General features: G+C 39.0%; 2 protein-coding genes across 2 annotated transcripts in view; one reads left to right on the top strand and one right to left on the bottom strand.

Annotated features, from left to right (window-relative positions):
* LOC308065560 (uncharacterized protein) overlaps nt 1-5881 on the top strand; it is a 185967-nt gene extending 180086 nt beyond the window's left edge. Inside the window, exon 7 of the mRNA XM_080391615.1 lies at nt 705-5881. Within this exon, the coding sequence (XP_080247741.1) occupies nt 705-1867 (1163 nt within the window). The 3' untranslated portion in view covers nt 1868-5881. The remainder of the gene's footprint in view (nt 1-704) is intronic.
* On the bottom strand, nt 5208-26784 carry INTS13 (integrator complex subunit 13). Its single transcript, XM_080392874.1, has 17 exons — nt 26494-26784; nt 24672-24903; nt 23173-23247; nt 22166-22368; nt 21827-21907; nt 20513-20603; nt 18704-18832; nt 16962-17046; nt 14244-14333; nt 13214-13303; nt 11546-11724; nt 10570-10740; nt 10017-10171; nt 8825-9055; nt 7544-7683; nt 6750-6885; nt 5208-5924 (listed from the first exon to the last, which is right to left on the bottom strand). The coding sequence occupies exons 2-17, from the start codon at nt 24894-24896 to the stop codon at nt 5885-5887; spliced, it is 2121 nt and encodes a 706-aa protein (XP_080249000.1). The 5' UTR covers nt 24897-24903; nt 26494-26784; the 3' UTR covers nt 5208-5884.
* Nucleotides 26785-27120: the final 336 nt, after the last annotated feature.

Genomic DNA, 27120 nt, shown 5'->3' with positions numbered 1-27120 from the left:
TTGGAAAAAAAACCACAGATTAAACAAAAGAGAGTTTTACTGGATTTTAGATTGTTATCATCCATGTATTGCCAGTGCGAGTCTCCCAAGGACTAGTTTGTGATCCCAATTTAAGGATGCTACAGAAACTATAGATTACCAGCACACTTAAAATCTTAATGCAGTCAGAGAATGTATTTTAAAAATCATCTTCCAAAATGATGCTGTAGGGTAAGTGCTTGCGCTCAGTCACTCCCCAGGGAAGAACGATTTGCCATGTCTATCACAAAGGGAAACAACAACGTTAAGAAAAGCAGTGGGGAGATGTGCTTCTGAAAAAGGAGCCTGGAGGGCAGCGCAGCACCTCTCTTCTGCAGAGCGGTGGTTGGTACAAGGGGCAGCAGCCACAGAGCTGCATCTCAGGAGGCTCAGACATCAGAACTTTTTCACTTGGGGGTAGCAGCAATGGAACAAATGACCCAGCAAGACTTGGGACACTTCATCCTCGGAAGTTTTTAAGACTCAGCTAGGCAAAGCCATGCTTGATCTCATCTCGTCTTGCCTACAGCTCTGCTTTGAGCAGGAGGCTGACTAGATTACCTTCAGAGGTCCCTTCTAGCCAACATGCTCCATAATCCTGCGAGGCTGAAATTTCTTTGCTATCGTTCAGTATCAGATAGCTACTCATCCCTTCGTAATTCTTTCATTTTCTCTCTCCTTTAAAGGGCAAGCGAACACTTCCCCAAGGGTTGTTCATTCTATTAAATTCCTAACAGCAACTATCGGATGCCTCTTCTTTTTTCCTATACCTGCCAACACATTTTACGATGAGGAAGATGGCAACTCAAGTCAGTTATCTCTACAAATCATTCCAGCTGACGGCTCTCCGTTAGGATCAGAAAGCTGGCTGCAGTTTAACACCTCTCAGCGAACCATGCACGGCTATCCCCTCGATATTGATTTCCAGTATTCGCCTCAGCAGTTCGTGCTGTCTGCCACAGATTCAGGAGGCCTGACTGCCTGGGAGTCCTTCACCATCGAGCTCCTGAAGCCCAGCAACGTACCATGCCATCTCTACACTGTCAGAACAAGAAACAGCTACTACTCTTTCCTGAGAGAGAGGAAAAGGATTAGTTTGTTTCTAGAGAAGCTCTCCCTCTATTTGAGCTCCAGCAGTCCCAAAGACATCGTGGTGGCCGCCCTCAAACCCGGCTCCACAGTCATCTCGTGGTACAACAGTTCGCTGTGCCCACGTGCCAACAGATCTTCCCGCTGGTGCGCTAAAGAGGAAATCCAGGAAGCACTAGAGAAATTAAGAGTGCCGGCTGGGTACGTTAGCCCACACTTTGTCCAAGCAATGCTGCCAGAATACAAAATTGATGTCATTTTCGACATTTCATACAGTGAAGTCTGCCTTCCCACTACAGCGCCACTTGACGGGTCTCTGAACAGCACTGTGCCTACGCTTCAAGGCAAGAATGACCCTGTGACTACCAAGACCCCACCTGCCTTACTGAACAGCCTTTGTGCCACTGTTGGGGTGGTTCTGATAATATTTGTTTGCTGGGTTTGCAAGTACCACAGGAAGATTCCTGGACCACAGCCTGTGGCATTTCAGAGAAACCCCCAGTTAAGCCATGCTGATGTGGAACTGGATGTCCTGAAACCTCGCAAAGTGCCTGTACACGAGTGCAGGGCCTCACCTTCACCGCAGCTATGGGTACCACTTCCCTCCCGAGAGCAGTGCTGCAGGGCGGGCAGACAGCCTCACATCACACCAGCTTCTCAGCCACCAAAGTACCAACTCCCTCCCCATTACCAAGCGGGTACGATCACCCAGAATGGCCAGGGCAATTTCCACAGACTGAAGTCAAGAACTTTTAAATGATATTAAGAGCAAATCTACAGAAAGACAATTTGTACTAAAATGTACTATCCTTACTACTCACAAGTCATAAGCAGTTAGTGATTTTATCATTTTTCATTTTAAAATAGAACACACAACCTATGCCTGACAAAGAGGCTGTAGCAAAATCAGAACCCTGCAACCAAGAACTAGAACAAAATGCCAAGGTAAAGCACGTAAGGGAATCTGCAGATGAGGTGGGTGGTGATACGCACGTACAAGTCAGAACAAGAAAACGTATACCAAGCCGATGCTGGTGGGAATGAGGGGTCACAGCCAGTACTAAGTAAGACTCCCATTATGACTCCCTGATTTATAAAAATACATTTTACATAGAAGAGGCAGAACTGTCAAAAGGACCATCACAAAACATGATGTTTCCATTGAAATTCAAAGGCTCTGCAACTCTTACGTCTACGTCATCTTGGATTTTTAGACCAGTACTTTCAAAAATGCATCTAGTAATTGTCCTCTGTGACACTGACTCTGCCCTCAGTCTTCCAGAAATTTTTTGTGTTTCTATTGAATACATTGTACGTACTATTTATAAAGGCAAGAGTAGCTACTCAACATGAAACTCTTCCTGTTGGTAACTGCATAAAGTACTTTTAAAAACACATTTTAAAGTTACAGTCTTGCTTTCTTACAGCAAAATTAGCTTGTCTTCTTCCACCCATGGCAGTTCAAGGACCACATTGAAGAAAACGTGTAGAAGAATTTCTAAAACCTTTGCAAATATTCTGAAATCCTTTAATAGATTTTTAATCTATAACCAAGTTAGTGATTAAACTACTTAATCTGTAACTTCCAATTTTCATATGTAAGCTGCTTTAGAACTGAGAAAAACTTCCTTGAACCTAAAAGCAGTGTGAAGTGTGACCAAAGTACCACCAGTACCACACCCACGGCAAGGAAAGGAGATACATACAGAATGCCTGTTCCAGAATTGCCACAGGACTTTTACTGGAGAAGGCAGATCGCCAAAGAGGCTCGGACCACTGACATTACAGCTCTGGAGATAAGAGTTTCCCTAAATTGTCTAGGAACAAGCTCACAGGGTAACTGTCCTGTCCTGGTGTGCTCTTGCTTGACATGGTACATAGTGGCCGCCTGTGTTCTGATGCACTCCAACTGAGCCGAGGGTACAGAAGCTATGCCGTGACACAGGGCAGCCCAGCCACCAAACACTGCACTGGCACAGCCAGCGGACACTGGAGAGCAGCAAGTTAGTCAAAGAATTGTTTTTGCAGGCTAAAGAACACAGGCACAAAGCGTATTCTTACCGTAAGGAAACCAGGCAGAACGGGACCGTTCGGGAGCAGGCTGCTGACCAGCCCAAAGGGAATCCAGCTGAGGGACAGACCTGGGAATGGTCCACAGCTGGCAGATGAGAACAGCTCTCCAGCAGTCCACTTGCATGTTGTGGTGCAGATTAATGTTTCTACCAACCAGACGCCAGCATGCCGTACCAATGCAGGTCCCTGCAGCCTCTGCAGCCTTGCCTCCTGCCCACACCTGAGGTACACACCACCTAGCAATCCCAACAACAGATCAGCTCCACCAGTAGTCATGGCATAGAAAGAATCTGAACACTTTGCTAGCCACAAGCATACCAAGAGCTACAGGACCCAAGCAATTGAACAGACTGTATTTGTGTGTACATTATACATGTACAACCCACCTCGTTACAACATATTCATGGGAGCAGATGGACAACACGCACTAGTTAGCTGTGCATATGAAAATATTGCTAACATGTTATGTTCTTTTCTTGGGACAGCAGCTGCTCTGCAAGTGTGACAGTAGTGACAGGATTTACATCTTCTTGCATGAAGTAGCAGCACTTGTCTGGGTTACAGTGTTGAATAACTTTTTTGATAAATATAAATTCCTCTAGATGACTACTTCAATGCTCAAAGCCCTCAAGCTTGATGCAGAAGTCAACACAGCACCAGTAATTCACTGTAGTCAATAGTCTAGACGTAAGATTGGTAAAATATTAATCTAAATTACTACAGGAAATATCAGCCCTTGTAGTATCTCATGTCTCAGCAAGAACATTCAAGTACTCAGAATACATGCCCACCCTCAACCACCTTGAAGAATTGGGCCCTCGTTCATTTAATCACTTAACAGTCTTGACTGGCAGATATTCCAGAGGTGGAAAATATAGTTAGTAAACAAATAAATATTTTAATAGCAGGTGCAGAATTTTTCTTTTCCTCTAGTGAAGTATTTAATTCCTGTGTATAATTAAGAACTGCAGCTGAATATTAATGGATCATCAGGAGATGCAACACACACAGCTCCCCAAGGCACAGGACAGGCTTTTCAGTAATACTTCTCTAGACTAGCAGCTCCTTGCAGAAAGCTGACATTTACATGCTCCCTAGGTTACTAAAGGAGTTTTAAAGTTTGGAAACACAAGAAATAACCAGATGGATAGCAGCATAATCTCATTAAAAAAACGAGAAGCTTATGAGAAACAATAACTCCAAGGTAGTTTTCTCCATCAGAACGTTTCAGTTAGGGTATCAAGAATTGTGGTGATTCATGACATCCTATTTTCAAATTGGGTAGTGAAACTAAGTCTTCAGACTTCACGATCTCCCAAAATTACACACTGTGGCTGTAGAAACTACTTAAGTTTTAGAATATGATAAAAAAATATTATCATGCAAGTATCCTTTAATCACTCTGTAAAAAGGGTTCTAAAAATAATTTAGCAGAAAATACATCTGCACTACGGTGGCTAAATAATCACCTTGCAACTACAAATGGTATTTTAACACGGCCAAAGAAAGGATTCTGCTACCAACACAAGCAACCAATACTTGCATGGTATTTGTGTTCAGATCCAGTCATCACAAACTACGGTATTTAAAGTTTCAGGTGAAGGAATATTAATATATTAACCTAGTTTCAGAAAAGCACACAAAGATGTGTCTTAAATCAACTTAAACTGTAACATATGAAATCTGTGAGACCTCCAGCTGCTTATACAAGCTAGAATAAGGCAATAGATGCAGATCAGAGGAAGGCTGACGTACTCGGAGAGCTTAGCTATTCATCTTCCCTTAGCCCACTCAAGTCAACCCATCTAGAAGCCAACCCAAAATCTTACAAGGCATCAGATCACAGACACTGGGTGAGAGAGTTTCCCCATCTGTGATTTCTATTCTCCATTAAGAGAAAGAAAGGGTCTACTTAAAGAAACCAAAGACATATCATCTACTTTGTCATTTCACAGCCATTAATATTCAGAATAAGTCTCCCCACAATGTCCAAAATGTTCAAAAAGACACAGGTGTCTTAGAGGGCATACTTCAAAGAAATAATTTAATGATTAGCAAAAATTTTATTTTACTTCCGCTTACAAACAAAGACTTAACTCCAGCACAACAACCTGAAAGGCTTTACTTTCTAAAATCATCTCTAGCCATTTTTTAAAAGTCCTTAAACGAAGAATTTTTATCTGTAAACCCACTCTCCCACCCCTTAGCTGAAAACCAAGACTGGCATTTTCTCAGCTCAGTAATTAGGTGTTCAGCATGCAGTCTTTTCCGTAATTCTAAACTCCTGAGGAAGTTTCATATAAATAGAAGTATTCATGAACCAAAATTAACAGTATCAGTTAATTATCAATTATTTGAACTTTTTTTTTTTATAAGAGTCCTCACTGATTTTGAAAAATTAAACAATACTTATGGGAAAGGACTTTAAACTCTGACTAACACTTTTGATTACTTGATTTAGTCCATGGCAGCACAGGTTTTCTTATTCCTACAAAAATGACTATAGAGTACTTCAGGACAGGTCCTATTTGCACACTATTCATTTAATGTTGTATGCGGATTTTGTATCTCATAGCAAAAATAAGAATAGAAAAATGTAAAACCCAATCAAAACTGAGCTATACAATTGTACTGAAATGGTACCAATATCAATTCCAGCATTAAATATTTTTGCAATTCAGACAAGGTTTGTCCAAAGCAATCATCACTGTCGGCCTGCTTTTCCATTTTCTGTCGTTTCCATTCTGAAATGCAAGACAACAATTGGTAAGGTTTATTATTGGTAATACAATCAATAGATTAAGAAAATCAGATACATATTTTTTGAAATTTTTTACATCACTACCTACCCTGTCTCTCCCTGCCCCCAACATACACAATCTTATCTCCTCTTAATACCTCTTCAAGCAGCAATCACTACCTAAAGGAAAGGTTTCTGTGAAGAAACTTTCCTGCACCAACTGCAAAAAGCTATCTATTATCAACCTCACTAAAAGACAAAAGCCCACACTCATGAGTAACAGAATCACTTTCTAAAATTTGAGCTTTAGCAATTTGTTGCAAGGTCTTCATTTTCACCCTTCTCACACTGATCACTGACTACCACCATTTCATTTGCTTAAGAGGAGGCTGGTGTGGTTTTTCAGTATTTTTTACTAGAATGTGGACTACTATTCAACTTCATTACAGCACAGCGTAACATTCAACCACTGACCAACAACATGTTTATATTAGCCATTCCTCCGGAAGCTAAAGCAACAGATTGGCACAAGAAATCTCAACTCGGTGACTGTTTAACCCCCTGAAGTTTAAGAGTTTTGCTGCAACAGCAATCACTAAGGCAAAGGGAAGACTGTTTATTGGCATTCAGCCTTGCTCAGCGCAGATGCAAACAGCTGAAAAGCAAACACTGCTGTAGTTATCCATCAATACTGAGAAAAAAGGAATGTATTTATACGCCTTAATTCTCAAAAGAGTAAGAAGTCTTTAATGATGTAACTGAAGTATTCCTCCATACTGCATATTGACTATTTTAAGGTGTTTGTAGAGATGCATTTACTGATACAAACCCATTTTCTTCTTTCAGATGTTGATATAGCTCAGCTTTATTGTTGACAGAGTTCAAACGACCAATAAATTCCTGGTGTTTCCTAGAGTTGGCAGTATTAATCCTGTTGCTCCATAAGGACAGCAAGGACATTGGCCCTAAAATCGCAAGTAAAAATAGTCCAAGTGATTTATTTTCTGAATTCTTGAACATTACATGATTATAAAGGCTTAGAGGAAATTACAGACTATGGTAGTACAATATATTAAACCCACTAATAATAAACCACCTTGTAATAGAGGCTACATAAACACAAGATACACAAAGTTGGTAACAGCTGAGTAGTTGCTTTATATGAGATTGACTTTGCTTCAAATGCAGAATCTGAACATCAGCTCAGTCACAGCAACAGATGATAGATCGCAGCAGGGAAGTCAGTGAGAACTGCCCACTCCAGCAACTACACTGCTCAGGCATGTTTATATTCATTAGTCAGCAAGAGACAGTGATTTCTGATACCTGTCCTTAAAATAGCATTTCTGACATAGTAGCTCAAATAGCACCAGCAGAAATTTGTTCAGCTCTCCATCAACCCAAGTGTCTATCAGTAGACCCACACAGTATCTTGGCATCTCTCTTGTTACACAGACCTATTGAGGTTAACATTTATCAAGAATTTATTAACACTGTTTAATTAAAAATTATCCTCACTGACTTAGCTTTAACTCCAAGATTATCCTCATTACTTCAGAAAATACAGGCTGATAGAACAACTTCGATCTATAAAAAAAGTAATCCGTTGCAATTCTGGCTTACCTTTTGCCTTTTCAACTGTGGGCATTTCATCCATTGTAATGAGAGGCTTTTTGTTGGGTGGCTCAGGAGAATCAGGGGAATCTTTGATAACTTCAGCTTCTGCTAGTTCTTCTTTTTCCCGATCCAGAAGACCTTTCAACCTTTTTGAAAGGGAAGGAAAACAGTAAAGCAAAATATGCTAGCGCAGTACATATGAATCTTGATACCATTCTGTACTACTCAAAAGTTATATGCAACCCCTGTGATAAGAAAATTTCTTTTGAGCCCTTGGAAATGGTGAAAAACCAATAGGGAAGACTAGCCAAACAATCCTCTGGATAAAGCCTTAAGGGAAGGATCTTAAAATACAATTTCACTTAAGTTTGTTAGCACCGTTTATACTGTAGTTGAGACAGCTGATCATTCTGAATTCTGAAGAAAAGAGTAACTAACAATGACTATAAAAATATACCACAAAAGTTTCCTATTTTCCTATGTGAATTCAGACCTGTCCTATACGAAATCCCCATTTTTGTTTGACATGTGAAAGTAAAAGGATTTGTAGGAATGGACTTGATCACACACAGAAAGGCATGAAAAGTCATCAACATGTGACAATGATGTAGGTGAAAAGGCCCTCCTATCCTAAATTATCATAGCACACACAAAACAAGCAAATTAAGCTTACTACCACGTGGGTTTTTTGATCTCTTTAGAAAAGTAGTTTGAAAGAAAACACAAGAGACTGACAGATGCTTACCACTTTGACAAGTTACAGTAACAACATTTACAGTAATAACACAGTAAGAGACAATAGGTATACAGACAATCAATCCTAACATTCAACTGAAGAGAAAAGCCAAATCAATCTGAATTGTTTATCCATCTGAACACTAAACTATCTGCAGCTCAAGAGAAAATAACTGCCTGTCGCAAGTTTTTAAGTCACGCTATTTCTATGAAGCAGTTTAATTAGTCTAATAGGTGGTGTGGTTACGATAGTGACTTCCCAAGCTGCAAAACGCTGTGAAGTGGTCAAAAACTTGTCCAAGAACCACACTGCTTGTAAAATATGTTAATTTGAAAAGTTTCATAAGCAGACACTGTAATAAGCCCATTTTCCCAAGCTTGGCAACGGTGACAGACCTAAAAAACCTTGGGATCCACGCTCACTAGTAGTAAGCCAAGGTTATAAGCATGAACACACCAAATTGCAACTTGCAACTGTTCCTCTCTCCCCTTTGAAGAAGGGCAAGACAAAAATTACTATGCTACAGTTTAATTTCACTTTAGAAAATTTACCTTTCTGATTCTTGCCACGGCTTATCCGATTCATAGTCTTTGCCCAACTTCTCTGACTTGTCTTCTTTGTCTTCTCTCTTTCTACCTCGTTTCTTGCGCTCCTCTTCTTCTGGGGGTTTGCTTCTGCAAGCCATCAAACATTCTAAGACTCGCTGGTGTTTCTCAGAGTTGTTTGTGTGTGCTCGTACAAGGGTCTCCAATTCATTCCACATAATCCGGTACTGTTCATCTCTAACCAAGGCCAGAAAAAAAACGAACAAAAACACACACATACAGGATCACCGAAATCATTGAATAAATTAAGGTTAAAAAAAGACCTTAAGAAACAAAAACCCCAAACCAAAAATAATTCTGAACAGATTCTCTGCCCTTTTGTACTAGCTGTCTATCCACCTGGGATTAATCCATCCTTGAAACTTGAAACTACATTCCATGTAACTCCAGATGTTAATTGGGAAATGTTAAGTTTAAATTGAAATAGGCTATGTCCACCGAAACAAATTCTTAACTTCCACAAGATCTCACTGCCAAAAAACACTTCTGAATCCTCTCACGTGTTTGCTACCTATGCAATGTCAGGATATGCAGAGGGCTGCTTGTGTACCGACATGTAAATTAATTACTATTTAATTTGTACCATCCTACTGTAAACTTCCAGTCAACGTGGGCCAAATCTTCTGTAGCTGAATTTCTTTTCAGCCCGTTCTTGGAAATACAACGTACACATCACAATGACTGAGATACCAGGATATTCTATCCTTGTTTTAAAGGAGTAGCCCATATTTTAAGTAACCATTTCAAAAGGATTTGACTATTCTAGTATAATCCAATTTTAAAGCATTGCTCATCTACAAAATACGCTTAAGCTTTCCTTTTTATTAATTTGAAATTATTCCACTTTCTCTGTCCTAGCTTGTATCAATTTTTTACCTTTCTTGATGACTATCTTTGCTTTCATATTTCTTAACATACTCATAATTTTGGGGTAATAAAACGATGGGGTTTTTTTTCTTAATATACATCAATATCAGTACTGTGACAGCCCCTAAATGGTGTAGGCAAAGTATTCACAGCATTTAGTTTACTACGTATCACCCTTTGGCCAAATTTTAAAAATTTGGAATGAAAACAATGTCAATAGAGTATTTCTGAGAAAAATCCCAGCATCAACAGAAAGACATATGCATGTAACCTTTTTGGACCCTTTCCTCTGGTACCAACTGTTGAAATTGGCAGCGGATCATTTTTCCTCTCCATGTCTACCAAATTGTATATTGTTTTTTGACAATTCAGAACATCCTCATCAGTCATTGCTTCTTTTACAATTACACTGGCTAACGGCACTACCTGTAAGACAAAACAAAAGTCAACAACGAGCAAATCTGCAGATGACGAGAGAAACAGGAAGAAGAAAGAAATCAAAGGCAATGGAACCACGGAACAACACACAACAAAACCACCCCATCTTACGCTCAGTTTAGTGATAACTCTGAGCAAGTATAAGCAGATGCACATTTTCTTTGCCCACCAGCACTGTAGCTGTCAGGTTCAAATATTCCACCCTATTTAGATGGCACTCCAATAATCTATTGACATTAAATACAGAGTATTTCAGTGAAAAAAAAGCTGAAAAACTGATTTTGTTGTGAGTGCTTTACCCTAAAATAGAATTAATACTTCATCAAGTACAAGGTGAAACTTAAATCTACAACAGAATAAAAGGTTACAAACCCCAAGTGACTTACAGCTTGCATATTGAAGATGGTAGTCTGCGAAATAATCATAGGCCAGTAACGAGTATGTTTCTCTAACTGATCTTTTGCACGTTCCAGTGGAATTTCAAGACTTCCATCGATCTTATATCTGGGCTCTAGAAAAGGAGTTAATCGGTTTTCCCTCATAAATTCACCAAAATCCTAATGATAACCAAACAAGATACAATTAGGCATTTCTCTAAGAAAGTAATTTTCACTGAACGGGCGAAACAGCCTAGTCTTGCTTATCACTAACTGTGTACCATCCCCACTGCTACATTTGACTCTAACAAGCAGAGTCCTGTTTCTAGCTTTCAGTTGTACATTATTTGGGGCAAACACAAAAATAATTGTATAAAAGTATGTGTTAAAAATAGATGCAAGGTTTTTGATGAGGAGGCCTTCTCGATCTGCAAGGTACTTCACGTATGCTAGGAGTTTTATTGGTTTTTTTCTGGAAGACATTTCTACTTGTTTAAAAGAGATATAAAGGATGGGTTGAAATACAGGAAAACAACAAAGATGAATGACAGCTGGTTGTCTGCTCCATATCCAGGGCTCAAAGCTGACAACTTCATCTTTTCTATTTATTGTACAAACCACTCAATGTGCAATCTATCCTTCTGACAATAAGCAGGATATAGTCCTATGTGTATCCAGCCCAGGGAAAAAACTTGCCAAGAAAAATGTAATTCTAGAATCAGAGCAAATTTTAAATGCTCATAGTGCATAAGGAGGCAAGTAATTCCTTGACACAGAAAGGATTCTAGGAAGCAGGCGTAACAATAAGCAGATGTACTACTTTGTACTAAATATGTATCAGCAGCACAAAGAAGAACAGTTTGATCATGCAATCTACTCCAGCTCTCCACAAAATGTACCAACATTTCCTTTATACATCTATTGGACTACATCTCTTGTCAACTAAGATAAGCAACAACTTCAGAAAAAAAAATAAGAATCTTACTGTAATCCGGTAGTCCGTGACTCTTCCACCACATCCTTCGCTAATTGATGGAGGATCTTCTAGAATTGATCGTGAGCTGCTTAAAACATGCAGAAAAATTTCTCCTCCGTGGCTGCTAAGCATGTGACTAATTACTTTAGAGCCAGACTTGCGTGGCTGTTCCAATAAAACAGAACGACCTGTTGGAAACGAGATCAGTTTCAACAGTTACTTTGTGCTGCAATTTTAAATTAAAACCCACATATACACACCAAAGGTTTGTACCTAGCCAGCAAGACTCTGAAACCATTAAAGTTGTGTTTTCACCTAGCTCAATAAGAAAGTTATCTACTTTGATTATTTATCCCATGTCTTTACACAGAACATGTGTAAACATGTAAACACAGTAGTGTCATATGCACTTAAATTTTACTCAGAAAGATCAAAAAAGCCTTTCTCCTGGATGAACCAATCACTTTGCAGAACATTATTCCTAGGAAAAATATGTATTTGTGAAACATTAAAATCGTATATTGTTTAAGGGCAGTTTGCTGTTTTTAATTATTACAGATTGTGTTGTGTACTAAACTTACTTGGCCCTACTGCAGAAAATCTCTCACATTAAAAGCAATTTCTAAAAAGTCACAAAATAGCCTACTTGAGTATACAAGGATCAATTGATACTATTTGTTAATGCTTAAAATGGGTATCGTTTTTCAGGCAGGAAAATAAGACTGCCTTTGTCTTATTTCCAGTAAAATACACTAAGCATAAAAGGGTGCATTCTCCAAGTAGTTTGTTATAAGGAAGCAAAAACAGAAGATCAGAAGAGAGTGGTTATCTGAAATATGCTGCTAATTTTGGTTCTAACCATTTCTATTAATAAGAAGTACTTTTTCAGCACATGATCTTTGGAGAAAAAATACACAATATGGTGTTTAATAAAACCACTGCACATTTATTTAGATGTGCAAATGACATGACTGAAGAAAACATCCCATTAAAAGGATGCTTGCAATGCAATTTTGTTTCCAAAATGTAGAAATCCCCACATGTAACTAACACTGATAACATATTACTCCTTTGGAAGTAACAGCTTTGGTTTATCATTTTAACATGTATTTAAATGGCAATCTCTTACAGCAAGATTATTCATTGCAATAGGCAAGATCTTGCAGATAAGCCAAAAGGTAACTAAATCTAACCTAGCAGTACACATAGGTATGTCTGCCTCAATTGACCAACATACTTAAGTTGCTCATAACCCAGTTAAAAGAGCTTTCTGAGGCTTCCCAGCATCTGCTAAAAATCAGGCATATAGTCTTAAGTTGCTAATATTTTACAACAGTCAAAGTAAGCACTGTGATTGAGTGCACTATCACCTACCGAGAGCAGTGTTTCCTAACAGCATAAAGTGAAAGCCATTCTTCATTTGCATTCAGAAAAGAACTACCAGAATCAATACTTGCTCCTTCTTTACATCTTTCCTCTTATCTTCAAGTTTCAAAACACATTGCATTTGACTCTGAGTACACTTAACTTTCTTTGCTTATTTGACACGTTAGAATAAACTCAATATCTTTACAGTATATAGGCATCTACTGCTATACAAACCAAAAGGTGGAAAGTGCTCTATTCACAATATTAACAATTAAAATGTTAAATAATTAGCCAAGGACGCAAACTTACCATTAAGGAGGAAGTTAGTAAGGCATGAAGAAGGTCTGCTATTTACATCTACTGGTGAAATTCTGTATGCTCCAGTGCAGTAGTGTAATTCTGAAAAATAAACGAGTAGAAAAGTTGAGTGTAGTTCCACATACATAGAAAACATCCCACAAAAGAAAAGGAGGCAGCTATTCCATGGTCAGCAGAACTAAAAGTTTAGCTGTCTCAATCTAAAAATCTGCTCCTTTCACCACCTCCTTGCAATTATTCATGTACCCTCAGCTCTAAGAACATAATACATCCCCAAGCCCTATTTCCAGCAGGACCTCCAGTTCTTTATCTCCTGAATTACTTTGCTGTTGAGTCAGCCTCCTTTTATTTCCGTTACCTCTATTTTTAATCTGCTGGCTCACAGTCACTGTATCTTGCTGATAGTCTACAGGGTGTACCAGCTGAATGGCCAGGTGCTTCCATTGTTACCGCAAAGTCTTCTGTGCCTTCCTCTCCCCTACTCTGATTTGGGTAGAGCTCTCTCTCTCTTACTCAGATTTGAAAGTTAATATATAGGGACTAGTCTACTGATAGTATCACTGCATACATTTAATTTCCTTACACGCACCACCCCCCCCCCCCCCCCCCAAGAACTAAACCTAAAAAAGACTCAATGTCTCAAAGTTGCTATGTTAAAAATACACCACTGTAGAACTGACAAGGTATACTTGGTCCCATGGGAGGGGCAAATAATTACTGAACATTGTGGCCAAGGAACAACTTCATGATACTTAAGAGGAGATTGAAAAAAGCCACCAAGAAAAATATTACTACCCCTCTCACCTCTTACACAAGCCACTGATTAGCCAAGATCAAGAGAGCATCATATGACCGTTAGTAAAGCAGGGCGTGCTCAGCAGCGAGGTTTACCGAGCAAAAAGTAAAACCAGCACTAACAAGAAGTGAATTACCTCCTTGTTCAGATTCTTATCAGTGTACAGAGAGAACAGTGTTCAACACAAGTCATGATACAGGTTTCGTACGATACAGTGTTACCTACCCACACTATTTGTTCGAGGAGTACACCATTTTAACGTTACAGTTTCTTTAAATGTGCCTTCTCTGCTATTGCCACCTATATGATTATCACCTGCAATAAAAAGTGTGTGATCAACAATATTTTATTTATTACAGCAAAAAAACTCTATAAAACTTTTAAGGCACAAAATACTTATAACATGAGCATATACAAAATGTAATCTAATTTTAAAAACTTCGATATCTAACTTACGCAAAAAAAGTTATTAGCAGTGGCAGTTGAAAAAAAACCCCACCTTTTAAAATCAGCAGCCATTGCATGTATTTTAAAAACCAATTCAGCAAACAAAATACTGCAGCTCCAGAGTATGTTCCATTGGTTTGATTCAATATTTAGAAGATTATAGATATGTTTTATCTGTGACAGGCAACTTTTTTCTTCTAAAATGCCTAGGACTTTAAAACAATATCCTTTTTCATCTTCCACACAAACTGGAACCCTTAGCAAGTGTTAGAGCTGATCATTTCCTGTACATATTATATCCCAAAGTCAAAACTGAAACTGATCTAAAGGCACATTTGACAAACTGGGCTTTTGGGGGAAAAGTAGTATTTGATCTTATCATCCAGCACCTTTGCTATGTCAGATTCAATCTGAACATCTTCCAACATGTTTTACTGGCCATAAATATTTTATCATTACAGTACTTCCATATAACATCTCACTGATAAATGGTCTGGTAAAAACCACCTGAAGGCCTTACAACAGACATTATCCATACTCCTTAATACATTAAAGCTACATTTCTACTAGTGAGTTTTGCGACTCTTCATGACCTTTGACTCACATTATCTCAGGAAAGAATTAACTGAGTTTTGCACAAAGTTTCAGAATTAGAGTAGCACAGTCACTTAATATGCTCAAATCTGCAATGATTGGGAGGAATGAGACATACATCAACATGCAGCATTGTATGTAATATGTTAGGGCTTAATTTAATCTTTCAGGTAAGAAGTTTTCTTTTATTTCATATCAAAGAGTTACTCACAAAAGATGTATTTGATTTGCTTATTAATCATGCAGGTAGCTTGCAAAAGTTGATTTTTTTCAGTTAAATTAAAATAAATTGTTTTAGAAAGTGTCTCAAAATATCCAAAAGATAAATTTATTTAATCTAACAATTCTTCAGCAACATTTTACAGAAGTAAGTTCAATGTAACTGAATTCCTACTTTCCTAGCACTAGAGGTATTACAGCTGAAAGATTTTTTAAAAAATAAGAGAAACCAGTATTTACAGGATCTACGAATAGACTTTCTCCTCTCAAAGTTCTTCTGATGGAAAAAAATCTAAAGAGGAACTGCAGTTGGAGGGCTTTCACTAGCAGACTTACTCCTTCAACCAGCAGGTATTACAAAACTTTCTGAACCCTTATAATAAAATTTTATGCTTTCAGCACGGTAACGCAAGTTCAAGTGAGTCTGAATTCATGACTGTAACATCCTATTCTTTTTTCCTCAATCTTTAATCATACACTCCACTTAAGTATGGAGCACAGTACTTGTAGATGATAATGAGTTACCTACTTCTCAAAGTAATGGTAATCCCTTTGTGAGAAAAAAAAGCACAAAGTCCCGAAAACGGCTACTTACGGACTGTATCATTTCAAACTTCAGAAAAGAAATATCCACTCTCTCCTAAATAACTGATGTAAATAACTTACTTGTTCACCACTTTGTGAATTCTTCCATGATCAACTTTCTACTATGCTTTAAAATTATGTATCATTTGGGCTAGTAAAACAAGTCTCTACAGCCTGTATCTAAATACACATATTCTACACACTAGTGCATCAGCCTATGCTTTTAATGGTACTGAATCATATTAACAGAAATGACAATCAATGCAGTAAGACAACAAAGCATATACAAGCCTTTAAAAGCTTCAGACGAGACTTCAGCATACAGTCTAGAGTACTCCATCACACAATGGCACAGGCTGAGGGTTTTTTCACTGCTTGGCTTTGCTTATAATTCTACTGATTAAGAGTTTTTAGCCTGACTTACTAACAAAAGTTTACATCAAGCACTGTTTTCTGAACAAAATCATTTTGCGTAAGACTTACTGCTGTGTTTATTAAATTTATTCAGGTATTAAAAATTTACCTGAGAGGAATACTAGGCAATAATTCCAAATTTACAAAAAGGATACTAGGTACTTCAAATACAACAAGAAAGCTCAAAAACCAAGTAACTACTGTCTCTTCCAAAGCAATTACTGTCATAAACAGGCTTATGGAACGTAAGTGATGTCAACTATTATTACTTGACAGATTAAAAGTTCAACTGTGCAAGCAATAATTTTCCACAAATACCCACAAGAGGTACTTTTTTTTTTGTAAAATCACTGCACATCTGGTCTCTCATCTAACTTTTATATCTCAATAAGAAGTTGACATGCCCCTCAAATCTCACGCAAATATACTGTACATGTGAAAACATGTCTCACGAATTTGACCTGTTTTTTCATCATTATATCCTTATTACTATACAAAAATATGCCAGTAATGAGTAAAACTCCAATGCAAACATTACAAATCAAGTTCTTGGGTTTTAAGAAATAACTGGAAATATGCTAACCATGCCTGAAATTTACATCAGTTTGAAGCTCACAGTCTTTCTCTGTGAATAGTTCCAGCGGGCTGACCAAAAGCTACTTTGAGAGGACTCTTTCTACTTACCACTCTTTAAAAAGTCAACATGTGCCTCTTTGTGATGAAGCAGCTCCACGTCGTAGTTGGCTGATGTATTAGCATGCTGTTCTTCCTTCAAAAGAAAAAGGTAGAAAGAATAAATGTAATTATTTTAGCTAGAGATCACTGTTTTCATGAATGAATGATTCTACATTTACCTTTCACTCCAGAAGAAAACAAAAAGTCTCCAAAGTGCCTCAGACAACAACGGGATTGTAATGTTGAGGAAACTGTTTGCTCTCTGACCTGTTTAAAGATGCAGCCATCTGCTTTTCCTCTTTTTTCTTTTTTGAAACGCTATGGTCTCTTTATACCAAATGTCAGGACCGGATGCATACTGTAAAATACTGGTACAAAATAGGCTTATCTACTTTTGTTTGTATTAGTGAAGTTAAGGAAGTCCATGACATACTGAATACCACCAGCAGTTACAAATTACTGAGCAGCAACAAATGGTCACTGCAGAATAGATTGAAAATTAATTTTCATAACTAAAACCTCAAGAATACAAACCAAAAAACACACTTCAGACTTACTAGCATTTCCTTGCACTTAAGATATATAAGTGTACTTACAGCTGCAAGTTTATAATTAGAAAACAGCTGGTTATATAGAGGACAACGCATCTTTAAACAGCTGCAGAGGACTAGCGAAAACAGAACAGTAACCTTGGTAATTTATTCCAAGTTAAAAAAAACAACTGAAAAACCACAGAGAACCCAACATAGTCTATTACTATAAGGACAAAGGCAGAAGGGAGAGGCATACCAGCAGCACACAGGTCAGAAAGTTACAGACAAGGTATTTGCAAACTTCAGTCACATTTATGCCATGACCCATGTCAAAGTCTCATTAAAGCTGTAAAGGTAATTTTTAATTTAATGTTTTAACGTATAAAATCTATACAATATTGCTAGTTTCCAAGGATGCAAGTAACGCTTGACAATATTAGAACTTGATGAATTTTTTTAAATCAGGAAAGTTTATCTCTGCCCCGCCTTTTTGTTTGTTTGAATACTGACACTGGTTTCAATTGTTTCTTGCTGCCTGATCAGAAAATGACCATAAACTTAATAATACTTGTAATTCTTAGTTGCAGATTTCCCTCCCATTAGCAATAAAAAAAGTATTAAAAATAGGGACATAAACAATTTTGAACAGAAGATGTTTAATTTAGTATCTTTCTTAACTAGATACAGCCCCTGTCTTCCTGTTTCTAGTTTATGGTTCTTCCAACTGGAAAACCTACTGGAAAAGCTTTAGTCACAGATCAGCTATTAGTTACAAACACCTTTATGTTGGGTGGGCATGATAATGAAACAGAGGAAAAAGAGACTCACTATGTCACTATAATGCACAAGGGTCAAGAATATCTAAACACAACTAGAAAAAGACAAAAGAATCACAGACAAAGTAATTCGAGGTAAATAAGATCGTGTTTATATAAAATAATGCAAAGAGAACTGAAATAATGCTTGTATTGCTACATCGGAAACTGAGATTCAGCAATACAACATTTTGTTCTGTGATCCTTCTTTACTTTTTTTTTCTCCTTTATTGTTACTAACCTGGTCACAGACATTGAATGTGGGCTAATAAAAAACAAAACAGAAAATATGATATGGAGAGAAAAACAATGTAAAAATTCAATTAAAATAAACATTAAAAGCTTTCAAACAAATTTAGAACTGATGCAGCTAGTTAACACAAAGCTACAGGCACAATATTACCTTCATGGGAATGTTAGTTATTGTGGTTGAAGCCAAGTCAAAGTGCTGCTGTACTAAAACATTCAGTTTTGTAGCCAGATGTCGCCCCGCACGGACACTGTGCACTTCACTGGTTAAAACAGGTGAAAGCTAAAATAAAGTGACATAGAGAATATAGTATTAATGGATTAGGCTCTGGTACCATGTAACAGTATCATTAATTAATTTGAAACTCTAGAATAACCACATCTACACTGCTAACGTTGTCTAGGGGGGAAAACTACCGCCCAAAACCCTCACACCATCGGAAACTAAGAAGGAAGAGGCAAAGATTGTTTCTCATTCAGAATTTTGCAGGTTATACCAGTTGTCATAGTTGCAGTCGCTACAAATTATCAAAAAATCTGAAGGATGCTAAAAAACTTGGGTCGATTATTAATAGGAAACACTGGTATCACAACGTGGGAAAGAAGTCCTCTTATTAGCAGCTCTGGGCCTAGTTTTTCACTCTTTTACCTGCTAAGTAACAGGGACAAAGTCACTTTTATGTAATTACCTTTAAGTGTATAAGGAAAACACAAGCAATAAGATGCACTTGATTTTCCGTAGCCAACAAGGATACTGGTTTCAGGCTTTTGGGGAAAAAAACCCAAACCAACCCAAAAGAAACAAACAAAAAAACATAGTGATGAAGATGACTGTCTTACAGAGGAAAGCAGTAGTCTGTTCTCTACTGTGCACATTTTTTTTAGCACAACTATAGAAGAGTTTTGTAGAAAATCTCAGGAAGGTAGCTATTATAATCCTTTTTATTTATGAAATAATATGCAGGACTAGACACCTTTCATGTTAAGACTAAGACTTTTCTCATGTCTTTTCTCTTTCTTACAGACAGCACTTCAAAATACTGAGCAGACTAATAAAGAGTAGAATATATTACAAAATATTTTGTATGTGCTTGGTTTCAAAGAACCACTCCTAAGCATACAAGTGCACAGGGTGCACATCCTTTTGTTACTGAACAACTGAGATGTTACTACATAGAAGAATAATTTCTTATATGCATCCTTCCACCTTTTCGTAAAATAATCTTTACAAGTACCTATAGGGTACTTCAAGTATTTGAACATATTCTACATTCCTACAATATATTACCCTTTCACTTGGAAGCAGATAATGCTTTCCAATGCTTCTCATAAAAATGGCCTTCCATTTGCTAAGACTGGAACAACAGAACTTAAACACAAAAGTTCATTTTGGTTTCATGAGAAAACCACTCATCCAAAAGACCAAACGTGTTAGTCTGCGTGTTCAATGTTATCCAGTGCTGAACAATAATCCATCCCATCCAGTAACGGATGTTTGGGGAAACTGGGCTTGTTCTAGCTACTGGCTTACACCTGAATAGCAGAAGTTACTCAACTAACCTATTCACCACACCAAGTAGTTGATGGTTTTCCACTAGGTTCCTAAACGTGCGTTCCCTTCTCAAAAAAACAACAATCAATGCCAAGACTAACATTCTATGGTATTAACAGACTTCCTTAAAAAAATTAATCATGAATTATTAAAGCAAGAAATGTAAGTATTGAAATGAAAAAAGAGGATACCATATACGCACAAAGACAGCAAAACAAGAAAACAAAGCATATGCTTTAGATGGCAACAGGCAGGCTGTCAATTCCCAAAAAACTATCACCTGTATGTTTTCCTACACCTTACCAGAGACCAGAGGGTGAAAGTGTTACCGCTGAATACTTAATTTGCACTGTTTTGAGTCTGACATGGTTCCTAACCCTTGGATAAATTTTCTCATTTTAAGCTCCTTACCTCTTTTTTTGGACGATCTGAAACCAGGCTGTCTTCACCAACTGGGTAAGTGTGGATTAAGACCAATTCACATTTCTGAATCTGCATTAGACTTACAAACAAAAACAATCTATTTAGCCTGCACAGTGTCGCAGACTATCTCCTAGAAATTAGATCAATTCTCCCAAGATTCATCTAGATTTCCAGAACACAGAATCATGAAGATGTACTATAACATACTGTTTCTGAAAGCATTCTGTAGAAACTAGGTTGCACTAATGATTTTCAAAAGCACATACTTCAAAATAAGTTTTTATCAGAATGATTAAAGCATAACGTTTCTGGCATCTGAAAAGCTATTGACTGTGTTTCTTTTTGGACATATCAATGGAATAGATTCTTAACTCGTTTAATCTGTTCAGCTTCCTTCAACTGAAAATTGACATTACAGAGGATTTCTGTCTCCAAGTGTGTGCACAGGTACTAATAAGGGGATTTCAGCAAACATGGAAAAGTGCTTAAGGTGCAACCAAGAATAGGATCCCAACCTGCTACACACTTTACAGGGCAATACACAGTCCCTGGGCTAAACAGTTCACTGTTCAATTAGACAAAACACATGGTGGACAAATGACTTCTCAGAAGAGATATATTTCAAGAGATTCCTTTATCTCAATGGAAGTGTCAGGCAACACAGTAATTTAGAAATTAAAAACTAGTTTCAAAGACATGAGCTATTTTAGTCAAAGCAAGATGAATGTAAAATTAACACAGTGTTAGCAAGAAAAAAATGCATCAGATGCATTACTGATTACAAATGTACAGTATACTAAAAGGCACAGTTACACATCTCATTTTGGGGCAAGATGTAGGGCAGGGGTCCTCAAACTCTTTCACCAGGAGGGCAGCGCATGGATGAAGTGGCAGGCAGTCATCTGCGGCTGCTTGGTTTCCTCCCCAACCCCCGGGGGGGGGGGGGGGGGGGGGGGGGGGGGGCGCGGGGGCAGGGGGGTTCTGTAAATACCAGGGGCCGGATTGAGGACCCTGGGGGGCTGTATCCGGCCCGCAGGCCGTAGTTTGAGGACCCCTGATGTAGAAAGTAACAACCTAAAGATAATACTGTCCTATAAGTACAAAGATGATACTGACAAGCTGCTGACCACAACTACCTCTAAGTCAACAATATCATGATTTAGCACCTTCTATTTTACACAGGCATTCAATTCAAACAATTCATTAGAGTAAGTTTTAAGTGACAAAAATACATCCATTATTTTGCAGAGGATAACAGACACGTGCAGAATAAGAGAAACTGTTTGTAAAAAGCATACTCACTGATCTGAATTAGCTGCAAGCTTGTTATGCTCATGAATGGTTTCCTGAACACAATCCTCAAGCATCCGAACATGACTATCACTAGAAAGAAACATATTTTTTTTATACAAGACAATCAACATGCCCCTAAAAGCTCTTCTATTTCAAGTGGGAAATTTTTGGTTTGCTACTGTAACAGACCTCCATAAATGAAACCTTTAATAAGGCAATAAATTCTCTAACAAGAATGCAAAAAAGCTAGCTACTTAGGTCACTATTCATGACAATTAATGAAAAACTTCTAAAAATGCATGAAAATTTTTTTTCTTTTAAATGTTAGAAGCACATTATCATACATACCTTTTTGCATTAGTAATACAGATTATTCTTCCTCTGTTTCCAACACGTTCTGCATTCTCCATGAGCATGGTTCGAGCCTCATGCTGGTATTCTGTTATTTTGCAGAGCGCTTCAACTGCTGCAACCAGACCGTGAAGTATGCTGCAGCACTCCGGATCTGCCCGAGGATTAGGTGGTCCAACAGCTGCTAATGCTGCCATCAACTAATTAAAAAGAAAGCAATTATTATTGAAAGTTACTTTCCAGCCATTTGTTAAAATTATCACTTTAGAGGAAAGTCATCATTACAACTTACTTTACATGCAAATTAATAGCTGGGAGAAAACCAAACAGTGCAATTAAAGACTATTACCACCGGTTGCCAGCCTTCTCAAAAACATTGGGCCCTAAATTATACTTTGCAATTTATTTATTGTTACTAAGCTTTGAGAAAATAATATTCTCATTTATTACAGAAAAATACCTGGCTATAATCACAAGTTACACCCAATACCTGAAAAAATTCTAACATTATCAGTTGCCATTTGCTTTTATTTGCTGAGAATTTGGAAATTCAGTTCCTCCACAAAGTAAACTTTTCAGAGGATAATTATGCCCATTCAGTATGAAACAAAACAAGAGCAAAGAGAATATTTACAACTTTTTTTTTAAACATTGTTTATTTGCCTGTCATGCACATGTAGAAAAAAAACGCACAACCCAAATTTAAAATTCAACAAGTTATCACGAAATCACAGAAGAAATACATAGATAACTTCTTTGTAACATTAATTTAAATATGTTATTATACTCAAAGCTACTAGATTATTTTAAAATTATGTAAACCTGCCTACAGAATAGTCCAGCTTCACAGGCTACTCTTAAAATTCTGCTATGCAACAATTTCAGACCAGATCCACCAACACTTTCACTAACCAAAGCTCTTTCATATTGAACAAAGTCAGAAACTGCTATTTATTATGCAATTAAACTAGCCTTACAAACAAAAGAACAGTTACAAAGCGTACCTCTTGCAAGTTCTGATCTTCTTGAGTCCAGGAATTCAAGACATGAGCCCCAGAATCACTCACAATGAAATTCACCTAAAAGGATCAAAAAAGCACATGTAAGGTAACAGCCAATCATACAGACGGGAGTCATCACAGCTACTCCCCCCAGATCCAAACAAACCTGAATTACACCTCGTTCTGCTGATACTCTGGAGATATGTGCAATGACATCCCAAACTACAAAACCAGACAACAAAACCATAAAAAACACCTACTCCTGCTATCTTCAGTTACCCCTTTAGTAACACTATGATTAACAACTTCTTACTCTATTTATATTTTTAAGCCACTAAATCAATCTCTACACCATACTAGTGTAGATACACTGCAGGATATTAAGAACTGTTTTAATAATTAGGTAATATTTTTAGTAGAATAGCTGCAAAATAAATTCCAATACTGCCATTTTGCAAATCATTCTCCAAAGACTGTCGACAGTAGATCACAGGGGTAAATATCTAGCAAGATTTTATAAACATCACATAGCAAAATACATTCTGCAGGTAACAAAAAAAAGTCAAGAGGAAGCGGACCTTCCATCTCAGTTTCAGTTTCTCATACCACACAAAATCCAGTTCAGCCAACTGATTCAAATCCATTAAGCATACACCTGACATACTCCCATAATGGGACCTGACTGGATATTAAATGCTTTAAACTGGAGTTTAAATTAAATGTTCATTGCCTGAGAACCAGGACATGCAATCCATCAAGGCAGTGCAGCTAACATGCATCAAATCACTGAACTACTGGAGGTATTTGTTAGTGCCTCAGCTGCCCTCTGACACAGACAGTATTCCATCATCACTACTTTGTACCAATAGCACTGTCACAAGACTAACCTCCCACACCCACCCACCCTTTTTTTTTTTAAGGGTAACCACAAGATCTAAAAAACCAGGGATCAGTTACCTTAATTTATGATATGTTACAGAACCCACCAGGCATTTATTTTTCTGAACAAGGAAGGAGCTGCCAGGAAGCTCTCATACTTTTTCAAACTGGTAGCTTCAGGGTGATCCTACCCCCTCCCAAAGACCAGGATTTCTTCAAGGTTGACACCAAAAACCTTACAAAAAGCTACCAAGTGTGTTTAAAAACTAACTTAAATTTGAAGAAATACCTCACTCAAGCTTTTGTAAACTTACAGATTTTTTTATTGTGTTCTCCTGAGCTGTAAGTTACCTTAAAGCACCTCTCCCCTTCTCACATTTTGTACCAAGTAACGAAGTGACATTAAGACAATGAAAGGTCCCAAAAATAAATATGTAATGAGATTCATATACCGCTCAAACCAGTGTAGATAGCTATAAAGCGTATCAACAACACAAAGAAATGTTTGTATATTTGATCTTTTAATCTAACCAACAGCTAATGATATTAAATTACTTCATTAAAATGGGAAAATATCCCTTATACTATCAAGTACCATATGCAGTACGGCTAGAAGAACTTACCAGTTTCTTGAAAGGGAAAATATCGTACATTATTCTACAGTACTCCATGGATGATTCCACCGAACAGGTCCACAGTGATTTTGATATGGGTGCTAGTGGTATAACTCCTTGGGTCCGATTCTTTACTAACATATCGAATTCAACATGTTGTCTGCAGGACTCTGCCATATATGGGCAGTGATCCACAACAAAAACAGTTTTATGAGACTCAGAAAAGATTTTCATTTTCTTCCTAAAAGAAACAGATATTAAAATCAGAAAAAAATTGTGAAAGGCAAAACCCCACAAGATCACTGCTCAATTTATATAGTATAAAAATATCTTACTAGAATACTTTTAAAAGAGGTTAGCTCTTACAATATTTAGATTATATAGTGCATACATTAGCTCCTATGAAACTGTTACTTTAAAAAGAAAATTAAAAAATTCCCATTTTAAGAATCTATTTGCATGGAGACAAATATCCTTTAGAACTCTTACCAATCCGTGTGTTTAGTATACGACATTTCTGATCAGAAAAACTATTTTTCCTCAGGAGGAAAAAAAAATAATACGGAAAATGTGAAAGTATACTGTTTAAAATGCAAAAACAATGCACAGTATTACTCTCCTCACTTTTCTAACTAAAGGAAAAAAAGTACAGAAACTACCGTCTATTCAAAACTTACTTCCTAAAATAAGCAACATGGAAAAAATAATTTACGATTAAGCTATAGACCCTAAAGTAGCATAAACATCAGACTCTTAAGTAGTCTTTCAGCATTCAGTTTGCTAGGTACATCTATGTTTAAATGAGTATTTGCATCTGTACTTTGATTTCTCACTGACAGAATATCAAGTCTGAAGTTATATAATGCAAATGGTCCTTATACAGCAAGTCACAGGCACACCCCTGGTATTACTCCCAACCATGAAGCCTGAGAACTCTGCAATCAAGTATGGTGCATTTTCCCATTTGACATCGATCAGACTGGGCTCCCTTCTTCTACAGCATCACTGCAACAAATACTTCTGAAGCAACTATAACGTCAGATCCTCATGTTAGGGTGGACATCGTAACTTGGAGACCAAGGAAATTAGGAAAATTAATCTTAGACCAGTGCTACTTCAAGCACTGATCAACCAAACACTCCTCATCAAATTTACTCAACGGCATTCTTTGTTTCTTTTGTATGTCATTTGGTTTTGAACTTTCACGGTGCACTTCACTCATGCTTTTACACCTTTTACCATTACTGTAAAGACTGTAATTTATTTATTTTTTTTTAGTAAGGCTTATGCAGAAGCTGGGGGCTGGACTCGATCCTTATGGGTCCCTTCCCATTTCAGACACTCTATGATTCATCCATGCAAATGCTGCTGAATTACAGAATACACAAACCCAAGAAATACATACGATCTCATTAAGAAAACTCTAGAATATTAAAATAATGAGGATTTACACCAGGCAGACTGCGGGGCAGCGCCTGGATCTGAGGGGCAGGTTTCGCACCCAACTCCGGCAACAGACTGGGCCGGGGCACCCCGAAGCCAGCCCCCCTGCCCACAGCCCGGCAAAGGGCCGGGGAGGCCGCAGGCCCCGGAGCCGCCAACCCTGCCCACAGCCCGGCAAAGGGCCGGGGAGGCCGCAGGCCCCGGAGCTGCCAACCCTGCCCACAGCCCGGCAAAGGGCCGGGGAGGCCGCAGGCCCTGGAGCTGCCAACCCTGCCCACGGCCCGGCAAAGGGCCGGGGAGGTCGCGCTGGCTCCTCCAGGGCAGGGCGAGGCCCTGCCGGCCGCACCGGCGGAGGGGACCAGGGGACGGGCAGGGAAGCGTTCCTCACCTGGGCCGGCCGCGCCTCTGGTGCGGAAGTCCCGGTCCTGCGCCGCGCCGCGCCCGGGCCCGGCCGCGGGCTCGCTCCGAGGACGGGGGGTGAGGCCCGCGGGGCGCCCTAGACTGGGTCGGGCGCGGGCGCCTCCGGCCAGGCGACCTCCATGCCCCTCCGCCCGCCTCCTCCGCCGCCGGCTCCGCGGCGAGCGCGGGGCCCAGCTCCTGCCTCCGCGCCCGGCGCCCGCGGGGGTGGGAGAAGCGGCCGAAGCCCCCCCCGCTCCGCCCACCCCTGAGGCCGCGAGACCCCCGCGCGGCCACTTACGCCGCTGGCACAAGGGCTCCCCCAGCGCTGGCGGGGGGAGCGCCTCTCCCCTGCCCTCCCCTCCCGCCTCCCCGCCCCCCGGCGGCGCCAGCCACCCGGGACCCGGCGGCCGGCCGGGTCACTCGGCCGCCATGGCCGCCCCAGCCCCGGCCCCGCCGCTCGGCCCCGCTCCGCCTGGGCGCGGGCCGCCCCGCCCTGCCGCGCGACACCGCCCGCGCGCCGTTTCCCGCACTGCGCGGAGGAGGAGCAGCCCAGGCCGCGGCTCTCGCGAGACGCCAGGGGGACGCCCAGGCGCGGCGAGGGGGCGGGCTCTTGTCG

Source organism: Falco punctatus (assembly GCF_963210335.1).
Source record: "Falco punctatus genome assembly, chromosome: 6".
In the NCBI taxonomy this organism is placed as follows: Eukaryota; Metazoa; Chordata; class Aves; order Falconiformes; family Falconidae; genus Falco; species Falco punctatus.
The sequence above is the reverse complement of the archived record's forward strand: the minus strand, read 5'-3'. Positions and strand labels throughout refer to the sequence as shown.